The sequence below is a fragment of the Thunnus albacares genome, chromosome 17 (genome assembly GCF_914725855.1).
Source record: "Thunnus albacares chromosome 17, fThuAlb1.1, whole genome shotgun sequence".
In the NCBI taxonomy this organism is placed as follows: domain Eukaryota; kingdom Metazoa; phylum Chordata; class Actinopteri; order Scombriformes; family Scombridae; genus Thunnus; species Thunnus albacares.
In genome coordinates this window covers 29830001-29851846 of record NC_058122.1, presented here as the reverse complement: position 1 = coordinate 29851846, position 21846 = coordinate 29830001, and the positions used below count along the sequence as shown (strand labels likewise).

The 21846-nt window shown below is 43.1% G+C and overlaps 3 protein-coding genes across 9 annotated transcripts in view; 1 reads left to right on the top strand and 2 right to left on the bottom strand.

Annotated features, from left to right (window-relative positions):
• Positions 1-453: 453 nt before the first annotated feature.
• Positions 454-11110, bottom strand: psmd3 (proteasome 26S subunit, non-ATPase 3). Its single transcript, XM_044331983.1, has 13 exons — positions 11000-11110; positions 10764-10912; positions 9268-9458; positions 8686-8826; positions 7805-7941; positions 6458-6648; positions 5806-5909; positions 4551-4665; positions 3649-3768; positions 3409-3512; positions 3169-3324; positions 2680-2730; positions 454-1655 (listed from the first exon to the last, which is right to left on the bottom strand). The coding sequence occupies exons 2-13, from the start codon at positions 10909-10911 to the stop codon at positions 1578-1580; spliced, it is 1536 nt and encodes a 511-aa protein (XP_044187918.1). The 5' UTR covers position 10912; positions 11000-11110; the 3' UTR covers positions 454-1577.
• A 2902-nt stretch (positions 11111-14012) lies between these two features.
• Positions 14013-18023, bottom strand: LOC122967771 (leucine-rich repeat-containing protein 3B-like). Of its 5 annotated transcripts, none has more exons than XM_044332585.1 (6): positions 17999-18023; positions 16125-16381; positions 15413-15538; positions 15147-15311; positions 14976-15054; positions 14013-14459 (listed from the first exon to the last, which is right to left on the bottom strand). In XM_044332585.1, exons 2-6 carry the CDS (start codon positions 16323-16325, stop codon positions 14251-14253), a joined length of 780 nt encoding a protein of 259 aa, XP_044188520.1. In that variant the 5' UTR covers positions 16326-16381; positions 17999-18023; the 3' UTR covers positions 14013-14250. The 5 variants fall into 5 exon arrangements, with proteins under 5 accessions (XP_044188520.1, XP_044188516.1, XP_044188517.1 ...); XM_044332581.1 differs by having other exon boundaries at positions 16125-17273; positions 17999-18017; XM_044332582.1 differs by lacking the exon at positions 17999-18023 and adding an exon at positions 16553-17982.
• Positions 18024-20811: 2788 nt separating this feature from the next.
• Positions 20812-21846, top strand: part of LOC122967472 (serine/threonine-protein kinase WNK4-like) — a 24178-nt gene continuing 23143 nt past the window's right edge. For all 3 annotated transcript variants that reach the window (XM_044332147.1, XM_044332146.1, XM_044332145.1), the window contains exon 1: positions 20812-21039. The gene's annotated coding sequence lies outside the window, so the exon portion shown is untranslated. The remainder of the gene's footprint in view (positions 21040-21846) is intronic.

The window sequence follows — 21846 nt, the reverse complement described above, 5'->3', positions numbered from 1 at the left end:
TCCTGCAGCAGAGACGTAAAAACAGCCTTTATTATTTTAATTCTGCTGCTTTTTTTTATATTTTCATACGTCATTAAAGCTTCATTAGAGCTCAGGTGATGTAACGACGTGGGAATCTTTCCTCGTTTCTGCAGTAGATTAACTGCTGACTCATTGTTTCAGAGGTTATGAAACGTTTGGTCCTCACAGAAGAAGAGGCTGCTGGGAAACTGCTTCTGGCTAAACGAGAATTTATTGATTTCAGATGCCGCAGACTGTTTATCCAAAAATGTTTCATTATTTATTTATTTCACTGCAGTTTTTCACACGAGACTTTTCTTCAGATCGGAATCAACAACAGTTTTTGTTTCTGAGTTCAGTTTTTCAGTCGAGTGTTTAAAATGAATTCAGTTCGACTCCTTTTCAGAAACTTCATGTGAAAATGATTTCAGACACAGTTTAACATCCAAAACATTTGAAGTTTTTTTTTGTCTTTATTTTATTTTGAAAGGAGCGTTTACAGTTTAAAAAGCAGCAGTTAGCTTATAGCGAGTTCATCTGCAGCCTCGTCACAATTAAAACATATAACAGCTCAGTGCTGGTCATTAAACATCATACAAAAGGATAAAAGAATAATACAGAATAGATATTACAGAGTTACACACAATAGCAGCATCACAGTCACTATATCAACTAGAATGACTGATGAATGACCGTCCAATTAAAATCAAGCATATCTGTGTTCATAAGACCAGATAAAAGGCAGAGTCAGCGGTTACAGAGCCGACTTTCATTAATGTTTGGGTTTAAATGTACTGAAGCAGCTGCATGTTAAAACGCAGAGTCACATGACGGACGAACCAAAACAAGTTAGAATAAAATCTGAAATCCTCAAAGCTCAATAAATTGTTTTTCTTCAGTTTCCTGCAGCGATGGAAACGGATTTATGTCCGTTTCTCCAGCAGGCCTCCAACAGTTAACGTCTTTATTTATCAACAGATTCATTTCTTATTATTCTGTTTTTATAAATTTTTATTTAGATTTTATTTCAGTTTCTTTTATAATTAATCCAGCGAGGTGACGACACTCATCATGTTTCATTAAACCACTGCAGACTGATTATTATTATTATTATTATTATTATTATTATTATTATTATTAACAGACTCTAAACCTTCACGTTCTTCAGTCTTTTTGTTAACAAACTGTTACCGTGGTAACAATGGTCCATGTTTACTTGCGTTTTAAAGTGACGTCACTGTGTTTGATACTCGTGCGTCTGTATTTTATAACCGAGTGTAGTTCAGTGGCTGCTGGTGTGAAGCAGAGGAGACTACATTACCCAGAAACCCACAGAAACACAAACAGTGTAAACAAACTGAGTGTTTTTATTTGTTTCAGTGAAACAACAAACAGGAGCTGCAGCAGAGTAAAGGTCAGAGGTCACATGAGGAATACACGTCAGAGAGATGAGAAGAGAAGAGGAGGAGGAGGAGAGGGGGATTGTGGGTAATAATTGATCTACTAACAGCGTGCGGACACACACACACACACACATAACACTACTTCCTGTCTGCTAAGGAAGTCAGCAGAGAGGATCATGGGAAACTGTCGTCGTCATCTTCGGCCATTTCTTTGGCGAACTCCAGATCCTGCTGCTCACGCTCCCGACGCTCCTGAACAAACAAATTAATCATATTAATGATCAATCAATCAATCGATCGATATATTAGTGATAATAATCAATATTAGACTTTACTGGTTATTTACAGATGTGAGATGATTGACAGGATTTGTTTTTATGACTCTAAAACTGATTCTAATCAAATAAATGACTTTGATTGAACAGCTCACACGTGTTGATATTGATTATTGATCATGTGATTGGGACCACTGTCTGACCAACATGTTCTGACTTCAACAGATGATTATAGATGATTATTGGTTAATCGTTAACCATCATTAAACCATATTAACCACTGATGTGTAATTAACACAAAGTTACTTATAATGATTCATTTAAAACGTCTGAAGTATGAAACACATCAGACTGACGTGTTGGACCCGGAACGTTATCGTGTAAACGTGACACGTATCTGTCGACACTTTGGAAGCGTTCTGGTTTCCGTTTGCAGTCCGAGTTGTATTGACCTGAGCTGTCTCCATGACAACGGAGAACAGTCCGTTTGAACAGTCCACGCGTAGAGAAACCCAGCGGCTATCGTCTGACGAGGATTTAGCTTTTTATTAGCTGTGTTTATAGAGATCAGACTGTAAACAACAACACGTAAACAACAACACGTAAACAACGAGCGGAGTACAGGAGAGGAAGTCTGGCCCAGATATCCGCCGTCAGACCGATGGCCGATATGTTGTGACTGGTTTCATATCAATAACGTGCAGACCTGATGTACATGTGGAGTGATGTGTGTGTTCACCAAACACACCTGTAACCCAACATCATTAACATGTAAGAGGCTCCACCTGGTGGAGAGTCTGCGTACTGCAGCATATCTACAGACCAGTTTCTGACCATCACACCACACAGCGCTCATCTTCAATCAATAGATAATCAATTAACTGTTAACATTCCTACAGATGATCAACAAGACGCTGCAGCGGCCAATCACATACAATCAAACACATTCATGATGTGTGTGTGTGTGTGTGTGTGTGTGTGTGTGAGATCAGGTGTGTTACCTCTGCTGACTCCAGGTCTTTGTTGTAAGCTTTTGGAGGAAACCTCATGGCCTGCAGGGGGAGACAGAGAGAGAGAGACAGGTCAGGATCAGGTTGACTTCAGTCAGGTGTGTCTCAGGTGTGTCTCAGGTGTGTCTCAGGTCTGTCTCAGGTGTGTCTCAGGTGTGTCTCAGGTGTGTCTCAGGCGTGTCTCAGGCGTGTCTCAGGTCTGTCTCAGGCGTGTCTCAGGCGTGTCTCAGGTGTGTCTCAGGTGTGTCTCAGGTGTGTCTCAGGTGTGTCCAGGTGTGTCTCAGGTGTGTCTCAGGTGTGTCTCAGGTCTGTCTCAGGTCTGTCTCAGGCGTGTCTCAGGTCTGTCTCAGGTGTGTCTCAGGTGTGTCTCAGGTGTAGTCAGGTCTGTCTCAGGTGTGTCTCAGGTGTGTCTCAGGTGTGTCTCAGGTGTGTCTCAGGTGTGTCTCAGGTGTGTCCAGGTGTGTCCAGGTGTGTGGTTACCTTCACAGACATGTTGTGGATGTCGAGGCAGAAGGAGATCCTCTGGTGAAACGCCAGCTGAGGCTCTCTGGTCCCGTAGATGTCCATGGTCTCTTTTGATTGGACGAAGCCTTTCTCATGGTTGATGCTGGCCTCGATCACGCCGTCACGGATCGCCTGCAGGACACAAACACACACACACACGTCACGACACTGCAGCATCTACCTGCACACAGGTGAGGCTCAGGGTCACAGCGTTACCTTGGCAACGATGAACTCTGCGTCCTCTGGACTGTCGAGCTGCAGCTTCTGAGCGATGTCGGCCAGAGAGATACGAGAGTACGACAGGCTGATCATCCGCACACCTGAACACACACACACACACACACACACACACACACACACACACACACACACACACACGGTTAGACTCGTTACACACACCTGAGAACACACAGCAACATGTGATGTCAGAGGTGATCTGCTGTGTGATTGGCTCACCGGTCTTGATGACGTTGTGTCTCAGGCGGATGATGAGTGTGTACGTCCCGTCGGTCTGAAACTTCTCCCCAAACTGCTCCAACACCTGGTTAAACTTGGCCAGGTTACCTGTTCTCACCGCTACACACACACACACACACACACACACACACACACACACACACACACACACACACACACACACACACACACGTTATTTATCAAATGACTCGTCAATTCACTGATTAATTGTTTCAGAGCCCATGTGTCCTGTGACATCACACCAGTGTGTGTGTGTGTACTTGTAATTCTATCATTGTGAGGACCAATATAGAGCTGCAACGATTAGTTGATCAACAGAAAGTTAATCACCAACTATCCTGATAATTGATTAATAGTTTTTTAAAGAAAAAAAAGTGCAGAAGGGAACTGAATCCACATACCTGCTTCTCTATATATACAAAAGTAAAGATTTTCTCTAAACTGAAACAGTTTAAGTTGGATCAGAAGATCTTCAAGATATTTTATAATCGATTAATTGTTTACAAAATTCAAAACAAATTCTCTGACTGCAGCTTCTTGAATGTGAATATTTTCTGGTTTCTTTTGTCTCAATGACACTAAACTGAAGATCTTTATGGACAAAACATTTGAGGACGTCATCTTGGGTTTTAGGAAACACTGATCCACAGTTTTCACCATTTTATAGATTATATGAATAACTGATTAATGGGGAAAATAACGATTAGTTGCAGCTGTGACCAGTTTGAGTTTTAGACTTTTGTAGAGACATTTTTGGAAAGTGAGGGTGTTTTGGTCGGTCCTCGCTTTGGGATGAACCTTCAAACCTCTCTGAACCTAAACCTGACTCTAACATAATGTCAGTAATTATCTGTGTGTGTGTGTGTGTGTGTGTTACTGACCCTGTGTGAGCAGAAAATATGGCATCAGGGATCTTTTGAGTGACGGCTGTCTGAACTGGAGTCTGTCAGGAATCTCTCCCAGTAACAGCTCCACCACGATCAGCAGCTTGTGGACCTGCAGACACAAACACAGTTCGTGTTATCATCACTGTCGACACACGTCACATGATCCTCCCACTTCCTCTACCTGCTCCAGGGAGACTGTTTTACCCCCCAAAGGTCCCTGCTGGGTGGGGTTGGGTACTGAGCTCGGTACTTTTAAAAAGGTACCGACTGAATGTTGGATCAATCGGTGCCACATTTCAGTACCTTGTTGGACTCAGAGTGAGCGTGGCCCTGAAATAACACATTTAGCGACTGAAGCGTCTCACATGGAGGCTCCGACACTGACAGGAGACGCAACAGATCCGTTTCACCAGCCTGCACAGCGGCTAGCAGCTAGTTAGCATGGCTAGCTTCATTAGCATAGCCGTGCTGTGTGTAGCCCATATACTGTATAAAAATAAAGTGCAGCAGTGTCTCCGGTTTAACAGCACTGTACTGGGCAGGTGACGGGTGTGTTTATGGTGTTTGTGTGGATATGAAGTCACACAACTGATGGACTGTTAGCCTAGCATGCTAATCCTACATAAACATATGGATATCTGTTTACGTATGGTCTCTCTGTAATAAGTATGTATTACTTTTGTTTATTACGTATCACTTTGTTACTACAGAGAGAGTTAAGTACTGAAAAAAGGCACCATTGGGTACCAGTAACGAATTCCAGGTACCAGTACTGGTTCAAATGGGAACGGTAGTGCAGCTGCTTCAAATTGTACCGCTTCATTCATAAAACAAGGAAGTGCTCTAACGTCAGAGAGTGACAGAAAAAGAAAAAGAACAAGTACAAGAGAATGAACAAAGACAGTGAAAAGTCTAGAACCAAAACCAGAAGAACTAATCTCAGGAACTAAAATCTGAGGAACCAGGTAGATCCTGCAGATTAGACTCATGGAGTTTAAACATGAAACGCAGCATTCACACATGAGGAACCAGCGACACAGACCTGTTCCGTTGTTCTTTGTATTTCCTGCTGCAGGAGTTTTGTTTGATGCTTTTATTTCTGCTGTAGAAAGAAACGATCAGAGAACGTTCTCATGTGTGAAAGCTGCGTTTCATGTTTTAATCTGTAGGATCTACCTGGTTCCTCAGATTTTAGTTCCTGGTTCCAAAGGGCTCATATGTGTGTTGGTATGTATGAGTGTGTACAGACCGTCTGTTTGAAGCCCACAGCAGTGTGTTGGGGAGCTTTCCTCAGAGCGTTGGTCAGAGTCCTGCGAGCCTCAGAATACTCCAACTGGATCGCCTTAATACGACCTGCAGGAGGTCACATGACACACAGGTAAACACACAGCAGGAACATTAAACACTCAGCACAAGCATATTATTGTACTTTTATTTGTAGGTTCTGTCACATTTTTCACCATTTTATGACATTTTATTGACCAAACAACTAATCAATTAATCCAGAAAATAAGTGACAGATTGATCGATAACGAATATAATTATTCGTTGCAGCTCTGGGTCGTAGTACAGGTATCCGACCCCCCCTCGGTCTCACCTGTATAGTACAGGTATCCGACCCCCCCTGGGTCTTACCTGTGTGGTACAGGTATCCGACCCCCCCTCGGTCTTACTTGAGTAGTACAGGTATCTGACCCCCCCTCGGTCTCACCTGTATAGTACAGGTATCCGACCCCCCCTGGGTCTTACCTGTGTAGTACAGGTATCCGACCCCCACTGGGTCTTACTTGTGTAGTACAGGTATCCGACCCCCCCTGGGTCTTACCTGTGTAGTACAGGTATCCGACCCCCCCCGGGTCTTACCTGTGTAGTACAGGTATCCGACCCCCCCTGGGTCTTACCTGTGTAGTAGAGGTATCGGGCCCACTCGTTGTTGTTGGCGAGCTCTGGGAACACGGACTTGGACACCAGTTTCTCAGCCTGGTCGTACAGGTTGAAGTGCAGGTAATTCCTCAGCAGCAGGTTCAGGAGAACCGCCTGACCGTCGGCGTCGTGACGCAGCGTCGCCGTACGCAGGCGAGTGTGCAGGAAGCTGACAGGAAGTAAAACAACAGAGATGAAGAAACACAAAAATAAAATACAAAAATATTCACAATTGTGAACAAAAGTGTGTCAAGTGCTCAGATTTCATGTGTCAGTATGAAGCTACAGCTAGCAGCTGGTTAGCTTAGCTTAGCATAAACGCTGGAAACTAAGGGAAAGCACAGTTCAGTCCAAAGGAACTAAATCCACCTACAAGCTTCTCTAAACGACAACAAAGAAAAATAAATATTTACAAAAATAAAGATTTTCTCTAAACTGAAACAGTTTCAGTTGGATCAGAAGATCTTTGAGATATTTTTGTAATCGATCAATCGTTTCCAGATTTTAAAACAAACTCTCTGATTGCAGCTTGTTAAATGTGAATATGTTCTGGTTTCTTTAGTCTCTGTGACAGTAAACTGAACATCTTTGTGGACAAAACAAAACATTTGAAGACATCATCTTGGAAACACTGATTCACATTTTTCATTTTCTGACATTTTATGAACCAAACAACTAATCGATTAACTATCGTTAGTTTCAGTTCAACTGGACATTATTTTTTTTATAATCAATTAGTTAATCAGTTAATCAGTAACACCACATGTCAATCATTCGTTCTTGAACCTAACTGAGTCTCAACTTTGAGACAAACATCTGAATTTAAGACATTAAAGTCGATCCAAACACAGATATTTGAGCTGATATTAATTTTTTAACAAAGTGTGTCAAATAAATTCAATAACATGAAATATTATAAACAAAACAATGACACAAATATTTTAAAACTTGAACATAAAACTCTTTGATCTCTCCTCAGTGTTCTGCTGATCATAGATCAATAGCAGCAGCTCCTCATGTTTGTCTATTAAACTGACAGAAAGATCAAAGTAATTAAAGTAATTAAAGTAATTAAAGTGATTAAAGTGATTAAAGTGATTAAAGTGAATGTGTCTCTGCAGCTGCTGTCTGTGTTCACACAAAGATTGTCTGTGAGTGTGAGAGTGTGTGTGTGAGTGTGTGTCTGTGAGTGTGTGTGTGAGTGTGAGTGTGTGTGTGTGAGTGTGTGTGTGTGAGTGTGTGTGTGTGTGTGTGAGTGTAAGTATGTGTGTGTGTAAGTATGTGAGTGTGTGTGTGTGTGTGTGTGTGTGAGTGTGTGTGTGTACCTGCGGATGGTGTCGAACTGCTTCAGGAACTCGTACACTCGTGCGTGATAGTAGTAACACTTGGCAGCCACCAGGTCCAGAGCTCTGCGGTTCTTGGAGCCGATCTTCTGCAGCAGGTCGTCAGACACCTTCTGAGCCTGAAATCAATAATGGTGACAGACGGGTGATCAGACAGACAGAGAGGTGATCAGACAGACAGACAGGGGATCAGACAGACAGACGGGTGATCAGACAGACAGACAGGTGATCAGACAGACAGGTGATCAGACAGACAGACGGGTGATCAGACAGACAGACGGGTGATCAGACAGACAGACAGACAGACAGGTGATCAGACACGTGATCAGACAGACGGACAGGTGATCAGACAGACAGACAGACGGGTGTTCAGACAGACAGGTGATCAGACAGACAGGTGATCAGACAGACAGGTGATCAGACAGACAGAGAGGTGATCAGACAGACAGACAGGTGATCAGACAGACAGGTGATCAGACAGACAGGTGATCAGACAGACAGAGAGGTGATCAGACAGACAGACAGGTGATCAGACAGACGGACAGGTGATCAGACAGACAGACAGACGGGTGTTCAGACAGACAGGTGATCAGACAGACAGGTGATCAGACAGACAGACAGGTGATCAGACAGACAGACAGGTGATCAGACAGACAGACAGGTGATCAGACAGACAGGTGATCAGACAGACAGACAGGTGATCAGACAGACGGGTGATCAGACAGACGGGTGATCAGACAGACGGGTGATCAGACAGACAGACAGGTGATCAGACAGACAGGTGATCAGACAGACGGGTGATCAGACAGACAGACAGGTGATCAGACAGACAGACAGGTGATCAGACAGACAGGTGTTCAGACCTCTGTGTATCTCTTGTTGTTCGTCAGGTGAACCACCAGCAGCAGCTGCAGATAAGCTTCCACCTCCGGCAGCAGCGGAGCCGTCGCTGCTTTTCCCGTCCGAGGACGGAACTGCACGTCTCCGTCCGCCATCTCCATCGGCTGACAGACAGACAGACAGCAGGGATCAATACTGATTATCTGATCAGATTATCGGTTCACTTAAATCATGTTCATTATGAACCAAACCTCTGTGTGTCTTTGGCCTTAATTAGAGCTGCATCTATTGGTTATTATCTATCAATCTATTGATTACTTCTTTAACTGAACCATTATCAATAAACTGTAAAACATGGAGACAAACAGCTGCTGCAGGTTCTCAAACTAGAGGCTCGTTTGTCCTTTTAAATTACAAGTGACATGAAATGATTATTGTTAAAACTGATGCCAATCAATGTATTGATTAATCAACTAATTGTTTCAGCAATGAAGCAGCAGTTTGTAGAATCTCTCTGGACTCTGTTGATGTTTATAAGCTCAGAATAATAACGGACAGGTTAATCAATACTATGTGTCATTGATCATGCCGGGGAGCCGCCGCACCTCCTCCAGGAAGCCCAGCAGGAAGTCTCTGGTGTTGGTGTTGTTGGTGAAGAAGCCGGTGACGGCTTTGTGCAGCACGTTGGTGTTGAGGCGGCGGCTGGTGGACGGCAACGCTCGCAGAGCTCGCAGCACGAACCGAGGCTCCTTCCCCGACACCGCCTTCTCTATCTGCTTCACATGCTCCTTAATGTCTGAGGAAGAGGAGGAGGAGGAGGAGGAGGAGGAGGAGGAGGAGGAGGAGGAGGAGAGAGAGAATTATTTTTCAAACCCTAAGTGTGTGTGTGATGTTGTCTGTCCAGAACCAGAACTATGAAGCTCAGTAACTCTGGTTTAACAGCTGCGAGCGCGTTCATGTGAAAGAGGCGGGTTGTTTATTACGAGTGACGTCATCAGAACCATGAATGAAGTTCTTCATATGAGATGAAACAGTGAAACCAAGAACCTGCAGATTCAACCAAGTGAAATCATAAATCAATAAAATACATGTAGGAATTATTCTATATGACTGAAGTATAGAGGGAAGTAACATCAGACTGTTTCTGCTGCTGAAGCAAAGAGTGTAAAAGTAGTTAATGACTGATGATTTATAATCATGGAGCCAATTAACAGTATTAATGTTTTTATCTGCAGTTTTCATCACACAGTTGTCTGATGTTATTCTGACTGCAGCCATGAATCAGAGAGTAAAATCACTGTTAAACTATTAAAATATGTGTTTAGTGTCGTAAACGATCTCCGTTTGTTAGAAGCTCTGATTTAAAAGCAGAAACATGGAACAAAAAAATGTTTCTACTGATCTATAAAAATATATATTGATCTTTTTTTACTTGTCACTTTACAGTAACTCAGGACTTTTGTCCATGTCGGGATCCTGTAGGAACGATGGCTCTTATTTCCAGTGATCTGATTGGTCAGTGTTGATCCTCTGAAGTTAACCTGCTTTCAGGAGAAAATCAACCAAACCTGCGTCTCCTGTTCGTGTTTCCAACAGCTGACTGTCTCCAGTTAACACGGTCACCAGTTAAACCGACACACCGACACGTCCCTGCCCGAGGTCATAAATATCATCAGAGAGAGGAGATAGTTCCTCAGTTAAGATGATACGATGTTTTTACTCGTCGTGCTAAAAGTAGGAACAAAAATGTGTCAATCTGATAATTATTATCAGTTAGGAGAGATTTCTTTAATGAATAACTTGCGGCTCCTGGTCTGATGTGTAGTAGCAACAGCAGACAGGCCGAATCATACACAATATTATCCGTTAAGATTTCCTTCATTTCCCCCTGAACTCTTGAATCAGACTTCATCCTCTTTAAAACAAACTTTGTCTGTCGGAGTTTATTGACGGTTAGCTTCGTCATGTGCTAGCCGGCTGTGCTAAGAAGCTAACTACCCGCTGCTCGCCCGGTGCTTTTACCAGGCTCCCCCGGGGCTTTTTTACCGGGCTCTCCCGGTGCTTTTACCGGCCCCGGCAGCATATGTATCCCCAGTTTTACCGTCCAGGGTCAGGCTGTCCAGCTCTCGGGGCTGCTTAGCCGCGTTAGCCGCCTCTTCCTCCGGCATCTCAACGTCCTGCGGCTCCTTCGGCTCCTTCTTCTCCGCTCTCCCCGCTTTTTCCCGCCGCTTGGCCGCTGTCTCCTTCATGCTGTCGGGGGACAAACAGACACACTGACCGTCAGCAGAGAGTTTAAGTTTAATAAACACAGTTTATATATAAATAGTATAGTTTTACCTCTCTGTTGTTCTCCGCAATGACTGGACAGTATTAGTGGTCGCAAAGGATTGTGGGATGGTGGACGCAGTATGAGAGGATCACAGAAAACAGCGCCGACACGAATAATCGATCCCCGATCGACCGATTCGCTTTTCTTCTTCTTTTTCCCCCTTTTATCTCAGGTGACAGCCAGCATTAAGGTGCATTACCGCCACCTACTGCGCTGGAGTCTGAACCAGAGTTTTCTATTCCCACAAACAAATACACGAAAATAAAAATGAATTTTAAATGTATATTCCACTGAACACTAAATTCTTTTGTTCAGTCCAGTTTCTCTCAGATAATAGAATAGACTGACTAACCCAGCAGTAAATACATTTTTTGTTAAAGTATTGCAGTAAAAGTACATAAGTATTATGAGCTTGATGTAGTTAAAGTATTGCAGTAAAAGTACATAAGTATTATGAGCTTGATGTAGTTAAAGTATTGCAGTAAAAGTACATAAGTATTATGAGCTTGATGTAGTTAAAGTATTGCAGTAAAAGTACATAAGTATTATGAGCTTGATGTAGTTAAAGTATTGCAGTAAAAGTACATAAGTATTATGAGCTTGATGTAGTTAAAGTATTGCAGTAAAAGTAGTGGTTTGGTCCCTCTGACTGATATATTATTATATATGACATCATTAGATTATTAATAGTGAAGCATCAGTGTTAGAGCAGCATGTTACTGTTGTAGCTGCTGGAGGTGGAGCTAGTTTACACTACTTTATATACAGTTAGCTAGTTTAGTCCAGTGGTTCCCAACCTAGGGGTCGGGCCCCTCCAAAGGGTCAGCAGATAAATCTGAGGGGTGGTGAGATGATTAATGGGAGAGGAAAGAAGAAAAAACAAAGTTCTGATACACAAATCTGTTTTCAGTTTTTGGACTTTTTCTCTAATCTTTGATTTTTGCTGAAATATTGGATCATTTGAACATTTATTGAAATGAAAGCATGTGAGAAGTTTAGAGGGAAAAATCACTATTTGGTGGAGCTGTTAACAACTCATAGACATGTGAAATGTGACCCCGACTACACACTGCTTTTTGTAAGACGTCAAAAGACAAGAAGGTTGGAAACCACTGGTTTCATCTTTAACAATGTGTTGTATTTTAAAAGCTTGTTATATTATCCATTGTGTCAAATCTTCATCTGAAAAGTAACTAAAGCTGTCAAATAAATGTAGTGGAGTAGAAAGTACAATATTTCCCTCTGAAATGTAGAAAGTAGCATCACATGGAAATACTCAAGTAAAGTACAAGTACCTCTAAACTGTACTTCAGTATTTGAGTAAATGTACTTCGTTATTTTCCAGCTCTGTGTGTGTGTGTATGAATAAACGCAGTTAAAACAAGAAACATCCTTCAGTCACTTTGTTCAGTTTCTCTTGTTTCAGATGGAAACAGAAACTTCTCTGACTGCTTTTATTAACTTTAGAATCAGTTTATTTTTTAATTTAAGTCACAGCAAAGGTTTAATTATGTGATGAAGGTCACATATAGAACACTGGACAAAGATAAAAGTCCATTTCAGAAGAAGAGAAGAATCAACAACAACAAACTAAAGAGACAAACAACAAAAAGTACATAGAAACAGAAAGACAGTTCATCAGAGCTCAACAGGGAAAAAACAAATATTCATCTTTTTTAAGAATAAATGAAAGTTGTTGTTAAAATTTTATATTAAACTACTTTTATGTCATAAAAATATCTATAAATTCAGTGGTGTGAATAAAAACATGCCTGAGTATCACGTCAGTTTACAGTTTATACATGATGACGTGTTCACAGACAGTTTGGAGCATCGTGTCTGTTTATCATCTTTCACAAACCAAGAAAACAAGAACAGAAGACGTTTGTCTCAACCGTCAAATTACAGGAAAAGCTGAGCTGTGTGACGGCGACGCTGCGAACACAATTAATCACCATGTTACTGAACATCTGGACCTGATCAAACAAAGTCATGCTAGCGTCAAGAGTTTCCATGGCAACGACACAGAGACTGACTCACGGTACAGTGTCATCCAAATTATTATTGATTTCCCAAGGAATGGACAATTTTCTCCTCCAGGTGCCTCCAGGTCTCTTCAGGTGTCTTCATGTGTCTCCAGGTGTCTTCATGTGTCTCCAGGTGTCTTCAGGTGTCTTCAGGTGCCTCCAGGTCTCTTCAGGTGTCTTCATGTGTCTTCTGGTGTCTTCAGGTGTCTTCAGGTGTCTCCAGGTGTCTTCAGGTGCCTCCAGGTCTCTTCAGGTGTCTTCATGTGTCTCCAGGTGTCTTCATGTGTCTCCAGGTGTCTTCAGGTGTCTTCATGTGTCTCCAGGTGTCTTCAGGTGCCTCCAGGTCTCTTCAGGTGTCTTCATGTGTCTTCTGGTGTCTTCAGGTGTCTTCAGGTGTCTCCAGGTGTCTTCAGGTGCCTCCAGGTGTCTTCTGGTGTCTTCAGGTGTCTTCATGTGTCTTCAGGTGTCTTCAGGTGTCTTCAGGTGCCTCCAGGTGTCTTCTGGTGTCTTCAGGTGTCTTCATGTGTCTTCAGGTGTCTTCAGGTGCCTCCAGGTGTCTTCTGGTGTCTTCAGGTGTCTCCAGGTCTCTTCAGGTGTCTTCAGGTGCCTCCAGGTGTCTTCAGGTGCCTCCAGGTGTCTTCTGGTGTCTTCAGGTGTCTCCAGGTCTCTTCAGGTGTCTTCAGGTGTCTTCAGGTGCCTCCAGGTCTCTTCAGGTGCCTCCAGGTGTCTTCAGGTGCCTCCAGGTGTCTTCTGGTGTCTTCAGGTGTCTCCAGGTCTCTTCAGGTGTCTTCAGGTGCCTCCAGGTGTCTTCTGGTGTCTTCAGGTGTCTTCAGGTGTCTTCAGGTGCCTCCAGGTGTCTTCTGGTGTCTTCAGGTGTCTCCAGGTCTCTTCAGGTGTCTTCAGGTGCCTCCAGGTGTCTTCTGGTGTCTTCAGGTGTCTTCAGGTGCCTCCAGGTCTCTTCAGGTGTCTTCAGGTGTCTCCAGGTCTCTTCAGGTGTCTTCAGGTGCCTCCAGGTGTCTTCTGGTGTCTTCAGGTGTCTCCAGGTCTCTTCAGGTGTCTTCATGTGTCTTCAGGTGTCTTCAGGTGCCTCCAGGTGTCTTCAGGTGTCTTCAGGTGTCTTCTGGTGTCTCCAGGTGTCTTCTGGTGTCTTCAGGTGTCTCCAGGTGTCTTCAGGTGTCTTCAGGTGCCTCCAGGTGTCTTCAGGTGTCTTCAGGTGTCTTTAGGACTGTCCTCTACACCTGGAGGCTCTGCAGGGACTTGAGGTACTCCATGTGTCTTCGGGCGTCCTCCTGGTTCTGCCGGATGTAGTAGACCAGGTAAGAGATGACGGTGGAGAACCAGATGAACATGATCACCAGCATCACCACATCAGTGGTCCTTCGCACAGACAGACACAGATCCCAGTCCTCCACCAGTAAGACCACTGGCATCCCAACAGCTCCTGGAACACAGACAGAAAACTTTACAACCTGAAAGACAAAACCGTCACACTGAAGCTGTTCAACAGTCTTACAGCCTGTCGGTCTGGTTCAGTCTGTTTCATACATAAATGATCTGCAGTCACTTCAAACACTTCAACAACTTCACTTTATACTTAAAGTATCTACATTTAACAACTTATGAAAATGTCATTGGTCTTAATTGAAGATATCATAATTAATTAATTTAACTCAACTTACTGTATCATAACTTGACTGAACATATCTTTACTTTTATGAAATGTAACTTAATATATCTTTACTTATATTTAACATGACTTATATCTCACTCAACATCATTTAATGTAACTAAATGTATCTTAACATATCTTTATTTATATTTATTATAGCTACCTATATTTAACTCAATGTATCTTAATCTATATTTAATATTTACTTAAAGCAACATAACTTACATTTAACTCGTCTTGCTATTTAACGTATCTTACGATCTGATTGGCTGTAGAGTGTAAACATACCGAGGTTTGGGAGGTCAGAGGTTTGACAGATGACTTCGGCCAGAGAGGACGGGTCCAGCGCCAACTGAGGCATCGACAGCTGAAGACAAACAGGAACATTATTTTGTTTAATCCAACTCACTTCTCCTGATCGACCTCCGTCTTTATTCTCCTGCTCTGGTCTGAACTCACCTGCATCCTGCAGTCACAGTGCCAGGGGTTGTGGGTGAGGTTAGCATGCGCTCTCAGCCCGCTGAGCACCGCTGGGTCCAACAAAGACAACCGATTGGACGACAGGTCCAGGAAGCGAAGAGAGGACGCCAAACCGCGAAAACAGCCCGCTTCCAGCGAGGAGAGCTGAGAGGAAACAGGAAGCGTTAACTGAAAACAGACGGGATGGGACGTTTGTTATACGTCACATCTTCACGTCAGTGAGTTGAAGCGTGTTTGTTCACTACCTGGTTGTGTGAGAGGTCGAGCTCATCGAGCAGAAACAGATCAGAGAAAGAGTCGGCCGGCAGAGAGCTGAGCAGGTTTTTATCCAGAAACAGACGAACGGTGAGGTTCGAGAGGCCGACGGGTACCTGAGGACACAAACACACCTCAGCAGGTTAAAGATGTTTCAGATGGAGAACAGAGATATGTTATCACTCAATCCCTGCATCACAGACTGGTTTCTATTCAGCTAATGTTTGTAGCCTGAGAGCTAATGTTGTCTAGTTGCCAGCTAACAAGCAACTGAAGGGTCTATTATAGGAGGATCCTCTTGCTACCTGAGAGACGAGGACCAAGTAAGATGACTATCATGCTAACATGTCAGCTAACATGTCAGCTAACACGTCAGCTAACACGTCAGCTAACTAATGTCAGCTAACTAATGTCAGCTAACATGTCAGCTAACTAATGTCAGCTAACTAATGTCAGCTTTCTAGCTTAAAAAATGTCTGTGGATTAGCAACCAGTAGTGTAGGGAAAAAAAGTGAACAACTTGGAACAACTGCAACAAAATATTTGTACCTTTACTTGGTAAAGCTGCTAAAATCACCGAGTTATGAGTAATAATAGTTTGTTACTTGCTTCCTGTTGCTGATAAAACTGTTTGTGACCGAGATCTATCTGGAAGCAGGTTTTTCCCCATAAAACACATAGTGTGTATTTACACACACAGACCTGTGTGAGTCTCAGTCCACTGCAGCGGACCATCAGTCCTCCGTCCATCATCTCAGATTGCTGGCAGACGTCGGCGGGAACACTGTCGATGGGACACTGTAAACGAGACACTGTAAACGCTGATGATGTCATCACCAGGTTGGGCAACGGAAGGATCAGAAGAAGAAGAAGACGGATGATTTGCGCTGCAGACGATGACATGGTGGGAACGTCCTCCCTTTAATCCAGCATGACTTCCTGTCACCGTCTGAGAGTCACTGACATGAAAAAGAAAATGAGTCTTGAGTTCAAATTATAATAAAAACAGTAAAGACATCCTCTCTCTGCTTCTCCAGCAGTTGCTCTCCGTTGACTTTCTGTTGCTCGTAGCGACGCAGTTCTGCAGTGTTTTGTCAGATCTGTGACAAAAGATTAAAAGTTATATTTACCTTTTATCTGCTCTCCCTTTGTTGGAGCTCCTTGTTTGATGTAGTAGAGTTAAGACAAGCTAGCTGTTACACTAGCTATCTGAGGCTAATATGCTGCTAATACAACACTAATAATAATAATAATTATTATTATAATAATAATAACTTTATTTGTTTAGCACCTTTCATAACAATAGTTACAAAGTGCTTCACAGAGCAACAGAACACAAGAAAGAAGCGTATATATACAGCGTATAACTGACTGTAGATCTGATGTGATCTACTCAGTGTACGTTGACTAGATGTACTTTGTGTCTTCCTGCCATGAAGCTAATCTGACAGTTATGGCGTCTTCACACTACGCCCAGCGTGGACAGCTACAAGGTCACCGAGTTGCTCAAGCACTCATTGATGTAGTTATGTCGTCATGGATCATCAGTTGAGATAACTATCAAAAAAATATTAATGCTTTGATCAATATCTGAGCCATAATACACAGAAGCTAACATTAGCTAGCATAGCATCAGACAGCTAAATAACATATTAGCACAGCTAGCCATTTAAAAATGTAACGTTATGCTACAGACCTGTTACTCCTGCAACCTCTGCCCAGCTGGTTTAATTCTTCTTCTCTGATCTATAATCACATCGTTTGATTAGCTGTGTTTTCTCCACTAATGTTTTCATGTTCTGCAGCTGTTTTTAGAAGGTCAGAGGTCAAACAGGAAACGTCACGATGAACCTAGAAGTTGAAAATATGAATCAGGTGTCAGCAGAATGTTATCTGACTTATTAATGGTTAATAATCAATCTAACTGTTTTATTAATCATTAATAAATGATCTTTTATAAATGACGACTGGTTAGAAAGTGGAAAACATGAAAACAGAGACAAAGTAAAATAAAGATGAAATGATAACAGAGAGCTAGAGGATGATGAAGATGAAGATGAGGGATCAGAGGATCAGATTAATCCTCAGACTGAGATTAAAGACGGCAGATTGAACAGCAGACGGACGAAGAAGAAACAAAGAAAGAAGTAAAAAAAAAAGATATAAATCTTCTTAAAGCTGCTGCAAACATCCTGAAATATTCATTCATTCATTTTTATTATTTATTAATAAACCTGGTTACAGTCTGTATGAACGGGAAGCATCCAGGTTTTTATATTTTATTATATTAATAAATGTTTAGTCGTGAGGTCGTTGAAATTTATATATGTTTTTATTTTCTTGAGTGAAAATCAAACAGCTTCACATGATATTTAAAAACAAATAAACAACCAAAGCAAAAACAAAAACAGAAGTTGAAATGTATAATTGATGGTGAGTCTGACAGTCAGCTGATTGATCAGCTGATGATCAATCAGTTCACTTCTAGTTTCTGATCGATCTGTTGCTGCGTCTCATTCACACGTCAATAAATCACAACGGAAGAAAAAAAGATGTTAAATAGAGTCGATACTTACGATGTCGATGCTGTTTAACAGACAGAAGAAGAAGAAGCAGTGAGCTGTCAGTCAGACTGAAGGAGGAGGAGACAAACAAACAAACAAACAAACAAATAAATAAATAAATAAAAGCGTCATCATGAGGATTAAATGATGCCAAAGAATGTTGTGTCTGTGCTTAAATAGTTAAATAAGACAACTTGATTGATAATAAATTAGATTAAATTAATTCAATTAATGAATATACTGAATATATGAAGTTATCGATATGATCAATTTTCATTAATAAGATTAGATTGTGTAAAAATATTCAATTAACTGTTAAAGTATTTTAATAAAAACATGAAATAAAGATCTTAAAGATCTACTGCACACTAAACTAAATGATATGACTGTGATGAAACACATTCATGCTGCTGTTATATTATATAATATTCACATTTACACCAAACTCATAAACATCTGCACTTCATGGATTAAAAGTGTTTCAATCTGCTGTTAAAAAATCGGCCCTGAAAAGGCGGGAACAATGCTGACATAGAGTTGACTGTTTGGGAGTTTTCTACATCATGAAATCTATTTAAATGATAACGGCCATCTCCCCCAGCCCCAAACTCACTCTCAGATATAGATAATATATACATATACATGCTGATCAACACAGTTTTAGCTTCAGCAGCTAACAGTGGCTAACAGCAGCGAGCAGCAGCTAACAGCAGCTAACAGCGGCTAACAGCAGTGAGCAGCAGCTAACAGCAGCTAACAGCGGCTAGCAGCAGCGAGCAGCAGCTAACAGCAGCTACAGCGGCTAACAGCGGCTAACAGCGGCTAGCAGTGGCTAACAGCGGCTAACAGCAGCGAGCAGCAGCTACAGCGGCTAGCAGCGGCTAGCAGTGGCTAACAGCGGCTAACAGCAGCTAGCAGCAGCTACAGCGGCTAACAGCGGCTAACAGCGGCTAGCAGTGGCTAACAGCAGCTAACAGCAGCGAGCAGCAGCTACAGCGGCTAGCAGCGGCTAGCAGTGGCTAACAGCAGCTAACAGCAGCTAGCAGCAGCTACAGCAGCTAACAGCGGCTAACAGCAGTAAGCAGCAGCTAACAGCGGCTAGCAGCAGCGAGCAGCAGCTAACAGCAGCTAACAGCGGCTAACAGCAGTGAGCAGCAGCTAACAGCGGCTAGCAGCAGAGAGCAGCAGCTAACAGCAGCTAACAGCGGCTAGCAGCAGCGAGCAGCAGCTAACAGCAGCTACAGCGGCTGACAGCGGCTAACAGCGGCTAGCAGTGGCTAACAGCGGCTAACAGCAGCGAGCAGCAGCTACAGCGGCTAGCAGCGGCTAGCAGTGGCTAACAGCAGCTAACAGCAGCTAGCAGCAGCTACAGCAGCTACAGCGGCTAACAGCGGCTAACAGCGGCTAACAGCGGCTAGCAGTGGCTAACAGCAGCGAGCAGCAGCTACAGCGGCTAGCAGCGGCTAGCAGTGGCTAACAGCAGCTAACAGCAGCTAGCAGCAGCTACAGCAGCTACAGCGGCTAACAGCGGCTAGCAGTGGCTAACAGCAGCTAACAGCAGCGAGCAGCAGCTACAGCGGCTAACAGCGGCTAACAGCGGCTAGCAGTGGCTAACAGCAGCGAGCAGCAGCTAACAGCAGCGAGCAGCAGCTAACAGCGGCTAACAGCAGCTAACAGCAGCTACAGCGGCTAGCAGTGGCTAACAGCGGCTAACAGCAGCGAGCAGCAGCTACAGCGGCTAGCAGCGGCTAGCAGTGGCTAACAGCAGCTAACAGCAGCTAGCAGCAGCTACAGCAGCGAGCAGCAGCTAACAGCGGCTAGCAGCGGCTAACAGCAGCTAACAACAGCTAGTAGCAGCTACAGCGGCTAGCAGCGGCTAACAGCAGTGAGCAGCAGCTAACAGCAGTGAGCAGCAGCTAACAGCGGCTAACAGCAGCTACAGCGGCTAGCAGCGGCTAACAGCAGCGAGCAGCAGCTAACAGCAGTGAGCAGCAGCTAACAGCGGCTAACAGCAGCGAGCAGCAGCTAACAGCAGTGAGCAGCAGCTAACATCGGCTAGCAGCGGCTAACAGCAGCGAGCAGCAGCTAACAGCAGTGAGCAGCAGCTAACAGCAGCTAACAGCATTACATTAAATCTCGGTGTAAGCGGAGCTGAAGCCGCTGCTGTCGGACAGCTTCAGTCTCGGCTGCAGTTTCACAAAGATTTAACATTTTCAAACTAGATTTTAGCAGCTGATCAGAGACGAAGAGCTGCAGACGACTTCTGACTTGTTCAAATGTTCCTGTAATTAATATTATTATTATCAGTTACTAAGCAACTGCTGCCTCCCACACTCCCCCCACCCCTCCTCTTCCCTCCTTTCTCCCCTCCTCTTCCCTCCTTTCTCCCCTTCTCTCTCCTACTCTCCCCTCGTTTCTCTCCTCCTTTCTCTCCTCCTCTTCCCTCCTTTCTCTCCTCCTCTTCCCTCCTTTCTCTCCTCCTCTCTCTCCTCCTCTCCCCCCTCTCAGCCCCCTGCCCACTGTGGGGGGGGGGGGAGTCTGCAGCTGATAAAGAGTTAAAGATCTGCAGTGACATCACAGCAGGAGGTCACATTACCAACATTTACATCTTAATAACACATCAAATCAACTTACATTGTAAAACGTAATTATAAAAAACACTGAAATAAAAAATAATATAAAATAATATGTAACAAAAAAATAACATGATAAAATACTTTCAAATAAAGCATGAAAACTTTATAATAAATAATAAAATAATAAGATATAATAATAAAATAAAGATATAAATAATGAATATGAATGTAAAACATAAAAAGAAAGTTTCTCTCTCTGTCTCAGGTGGGTGAGTGACAGGTGTCCGGTGGGCGGGGCTTGCTGCAGCTCCTCGTGCCGTCTGTTCAGTGCTGATAGAGCTCGTGCCCTCGCAGACTGAGCACGCGCCCTGCAGGTTCACCGTCTTACTTCACAAACAAACATGAAGAAGAAGAAGAAGGAGCTCATTTTTCTTCTTTGCGGATTTTAAACTCCAGAAGTCGGATATTTTATATCAGGTGAGCTCTCACTCTGTCTGATGTTTTATTGTAGGTGAGCTCTCACTCTGTCTGAAGTTTTATTGTAGGTGAGCTCTCACTCTGTCTGAAGTTTTATTGTAGGTGAGCTCTCACTCTGTCGGATGTTTTATTGTAGGTGAGCTCTCACTCTGTCGGATGTTTTATTGTAGGTGAGCTCTCACTCTGTCGGATGTTTTATTGTAGGTGAGCTCTCACTCTGTCGGATGTTTTATTGTAGGTGAGCTCTCACTCTGTCTGAAGTTTTATTGGGTCTCATTTAAAACCGTTACTTACACACAAAACAGGGTCTGAAAGAGGCGTACTCCACGTCTCACGCAAAAGTTGTGATCTATAAAAACAACCTTGACAGGAGAACGTGTGCACCTGCAGGTAAACTGTGACCCAGGCGATGCAGACGGAGAGGTGGTGAACTGCAGCCAGACTGTATAATGATCATTTAATTAAACAGCACGGTGCTGATGTCAGGATGATGTCAGGATGATGTCAGGACGTAGTGGCATTCTGGGATGTTCCTTTTCATCTCAACCATGTTTACTAACTAATAAATAATCATCAGATGTATAAATCCAAGATGACATCAAATAACGAGCGCTGATAGATTTTAATTATATCTTCTAACACTGTGCATTACTGTGGTCATGTGATCACCTTCAACACCTGCGTTATACATACAGACTGTGGAAAGGAGTGAATATGAATGAATACAAGAAACACATGAAAATCAATATTCATGAAGGCTTTTGCATCGACTATTTATTTATTTATTTATTTACACACTGTTTTATT

Coding starts and splice junctions, on each gene's coding strand:
- LOC122967771 (XM_044332585.1), bottom strand. CDS start 16,325: ATGTCATCGTCTGCAGCGCAAATCATCCGTCTTCTTCTTCTTCTGATC. Junction 15,312..15,412: donor TCGACCTCTCACACAACCAG/GTAGTGAACAAA, acceptor GTTTCCTCTCAG/CTCTCCTCGCTGGAAGCGGG. Junction 14,460..14,975: donor CTCTGACCTCCCAAACCTCG/GTATGTTTACAC, acceptor TCTGTGTTCCAG/GAGCTGTTGGGATGCCAGTG.
- psmd3 (XM_044331983.1), bottom strand. CDS start 10,911: ATGAAGGAGACAGCGGCCAAGCGGCGGGAAAAAGCGGGGAGAGCGGAG. Junction 8,827..9,267: donor TGCTGGGCTTCCTGGAGGAG/GTGCGGCGGCTC, acceptor TCTGTCTGTCAG/CCGATGGAGATGGCGGACGG. Junction 3,325..3,408: donor CAGAGTTCATCGTTGCCAAG/GTAACGCTGTGA, acceptor TGTGTCCTGCAG/GCGATCCGTGACGGCGTGAT.